At 28.2% G+C, this 3719-nt stretch overlaps 1 protein-coding gene across 3 annotated transcripts in view; it reads left to right on the top strand.

Annotated features, from left to right (window-relative positions):
- LOC106470798 overlaps positions 1-2833 on the top strand; it is a 25251-nt gene extending 22418 nt beyond the window's left edge. Inside the window, exons 1-4 of one of the 3 annotated variants that reach the window (XM_013931363.2) lie at positions 69-203; positions 634-713; positions 1354-1458; positions 2629-2803. In XM_013931363.2, coding sequence (XP_013786817.1) covers positions 113-203; positions 634-713; positions 1354-1458; positions 2629-2718 — 366 coding nt within the window. In that variant the 5' untranslated portion in view covers positions 69-112 and the 3' untranslated portion in view covers positions 2719-2803. Of the gene's footprint in view, positions 1-68; positions 204-633; positions 714-1353; positions 1459-2628 lie in introns of those variants that run through there. The other 2 variants (XM_022399442.1, XM_022399443.1) reach the window with 2 other exon arrangements.
- Positions 2834-3719: the final 886 nt, after the last annotated feature.

Here is a 3719-nt window from a genome sequence, read left to right on the forward strand (position 1 = left end):
GCTATTAATTTTAAGATAGTGGTTTAAATTATTGGCTATAAGATGTTGGATGAATGATATAAAAAGGGCTTTTTAAAGCTGAAATCGTCATTGAAACAGCAACGTTCTCAACATGAAAGTTTTGTTTGCAGCTCTTGTTGTGCTCGTCAGCCTGATGATGACGAAAGGCAACGTTGTCGATATATCTTATCAACTGATGTGTAGTAAGTTCATTTTCAGACTTTATTGATGTATAAATACCAAGTAATCCTGTTGCTAAAATAAGTATTATCTTTTTGCATTTTACTTAATCAGTAGGAAAACAAAGCAATAGAGAAATAAAATAAAATGTTATTAAAACAAAGATTTATCATATACACAACTGGAATAGTATAATTAACAAAAAATGTTAAAATTGTCTCATTAGTCCCGATGTAATTTTCAATGGTTCTAAAAACTCGAGAGTCAGTTTTGAAAACTTCGACAAACATCTTTCATCTAGATTATACATCAACTTCTGGAATAACTTGAGTTAAGCTATGTACTTTTACACCCAACTTATTCTCTTTCAAAAATTATTTTTACAAAAACTGGTTCGTGACACGAGAGAAATATGCTCTTCAGGTAAATCAAACATATTTTTATTTTATGCAGAGATGAATAAAGAAAAGCCTGAAACAATTAAAGAACTGAGACAGTGCATCGGACAGTTTTTTAATGGAAAACCAAAATGGGTTTGTGTTTGTAGTATTATTATTGTATTATTGTTTAAGTTTTAAACAATGTGTTGCTAACGTGAATCTGCCAACAATAACCGATCATCTCTTCAGTGAAAAACCTTCTTGATATAAAAATTATATTTAAAATTCAAAGTTTTATTATTTGCTTTTTAAAAGGTACACGTTTAATTTACGGACAATATAAACAATCTTGTACCTTAAAGAATCAAGACAGGGTTGTTAAAATACTTGTTATCGTACTTGAATAGCTATCATATAACAGTGTGTACCACATTAAAGTTTGTTAAATATCAGCTACAAATCTAAAGTGTTTTATTTCTTCACGTAATAAATTCAAGTTTAAAACTTTGTATGAATAATTTTCCCCGTACAAAAATACGGAAAAAAATGAAAAACATAACTAAAATAAAATTCTCTGTCTTTCTTTCAAAAATATTACTTACTTTCAGTTTATAAAAAGTAGTTTATGTCTAAATACAATTTAAATATGTAATTAAATTTTATCTTTATTTATTTGTCACAAAATAACACATTCCTAACACATTAATTTAAGTATGCAATTAAATGTTATGAAAATAAGATCGTACAATATAATATCAAAGTATATCTATCACAAAATATTTTTCATGTCAAGCTTCATGGCGCAATTCAAGAATGTAAAAACGAAAAATTTCCTAGCGAGAAGTTCGACAAGTACTTAACTGAAATGTGTACTGAAGAAAGAGAAGCGGATTTACAGGTGATGATTGAATATTTTAATATTTTATATTTAATCTACGTTAACATAATAAAACTTTATTTTAGCTAACGTATGAAGAACTACTACAGCAAGAAGATTATTTTATATAACCACGAGGTTGCAGCACAATTGATAAATCAAAGAAATAAACTTTCCGTACTATACAGAATATTTAATTTTAGAATACGTACTATGAGTTTTTGATTACATTATCCAACAGATGTGTTTACAGTGTAGATATATGAGGCTAAGTAGCTACAGCGCCTCGAATAAAATTTGGATCCTGACGTCATTCGAAAAAGTGAATGTAGCTGAGTCAGTCTTAGCTTCAACTTTTCGTTCGAGGCCATGTCTTGTCAATTTCAGTCCTCTATGTGGTTTAATTTAATTCTAAATTTTATTCTATAAATCTGAAAGCATCTTTAAACAATTTTATACGCAGATCTGTGTTTTATATAAAATGCAACTACCTATATCTGTCTAATCAAAATTAATGTTTACAGTTTTCCAAATTTTGTGATGTTAATGTTCGAAACGTCTCTTTTTGAAACATATTATTTATTTAACTGCACTTAACTAGTGATTTGATTAAACATAGCTACAACAATACAGAACTATGGTATTACTTTGTTTGTTTGTAGTTAAGCATAAAGCTACACAATGGGCTATCTGTGCTCTGCTCACCACGGGTATCGAAACTCGATTTCTAGCGTTGTAAATCCACAGACATACCACTGTGCCACTGGGGGGCCTATGGTATTACAAGGATAACCATATCACACAGTTACCTGTTCTTCACAATAATGGTGATCTGAGGTTCTAATAATAGTATGGAAAGACCAGAGCAGTGATTTATCAAATGTGGAATGAAGAAACATGTGAGTAGGGTAAAATATAGCAAAATTTTGAAGAAAAATCTTCAAACTCTGGAAATATGTCCCTCATGACTCCGTGTGTATGCAACGTGTATTATAAAAAACCAACTGCATGAAGTAACTATATAGTCGCCCAGGACACTACAACTAATAAGAGAGTGAGATATATGATATATACCTACCACAGAACTATAATTAACTTTAAAGGTTTAAACAAATACATTTTATGCTTGTACAAACTTCCACTCTTGTAATATGTTAAATAACATTAAGTCTTATTTATCTGTGCTTGCAGGATGTCAAAGAATGTATCGGTGAGCAATTTGCAGCAGCTCAAGTGGATCAAGAAACTTCATACACTGAAATAATTAACAAATGTTTCTGAAAACATAAATTAATAAAGTTAAAATATACTAATATGTTAGCAATAAATTAAACAACTATCTCTGAGCTTGAATATCTTCTTTGCTGAAAAATGTATAAACATTATTATTTACAATAACATCAAAAATGTTTGTAGTTTCAAATAACATAACGTGTTGTATAACGGTTAGACGTTGTAGTAACTATTTATGTATAATAACTTTCAGTTTGAATAAAAAATACCAACAAAATTAAAATCGTATTACAAATAATATTATTAATTAATCTGTTTAATTTTGTAGCATAGTAGACTGATGCATTAATCATTCTTTTATATTTCCAAATGTTAATGTTATGAAAACATTTGGTTATTTATTAAAGTTTTTGACATTCCATTATAGAGGTTAATAAAGATCGTTAAATGTGAAATATTATGACTAAAAATCAACATTTCACTAGAATTGAGTTCTTCAATTCCTTCACTGTATTAATTTGGAATGTTTGAACATTGTTAACTTTTAAAAATATATTTTTATATAAAACTAACAGCAAAATACAATACACTTACTATAGCTCGTCTCCCTTCTTGAAAGAAAAATGAAACATTTAGTGGTATATTTCTTACAAACTATTAAATAATTAGAAAATTCATACACATAAGAAATATAATACTGTTATAAAAAAACCAAAGGGTATTCAGTTTGCCATATAAACCAGTCAGAATATTAATTATATGGGGATTTTAAGACAGATAATCTTCGTTCTAAAGTTTCAGGTACACTACACTTTAGAATAATAATTCTGAGACAATGAATGTTATACGATTATTGGACACCAAAGACAATTGTGTCCTGTTTACGTCCTATACATTAATATAAAACTGTGTATGTATATACACATATAAATATATATAGCAACACTTTGTATGGAATCAAATACGACATCATTTAAGAAATATCAACTAATATAAATAACCTGAAATCAACTAAAATAATGAAACACATAATTATAGTATTTTGGCAC

Source organism: Limulus polyphemus, unplaced genomic scaffold (genome assembly GCF_000517525.1).
Source record: "Limulus polyphemus unplaced genomic scaffold, Limulus_polyphemus-2.1.2 Scaffold4223, whole genome shotgun sequence".
Taxonomy (NCBI): domain Eukaryota; kingdom Metazoa; phylum Arthropoda; class Merostomata; order Xiphosura; family Limulidae; genus Limulus; species Limulus polyphemus.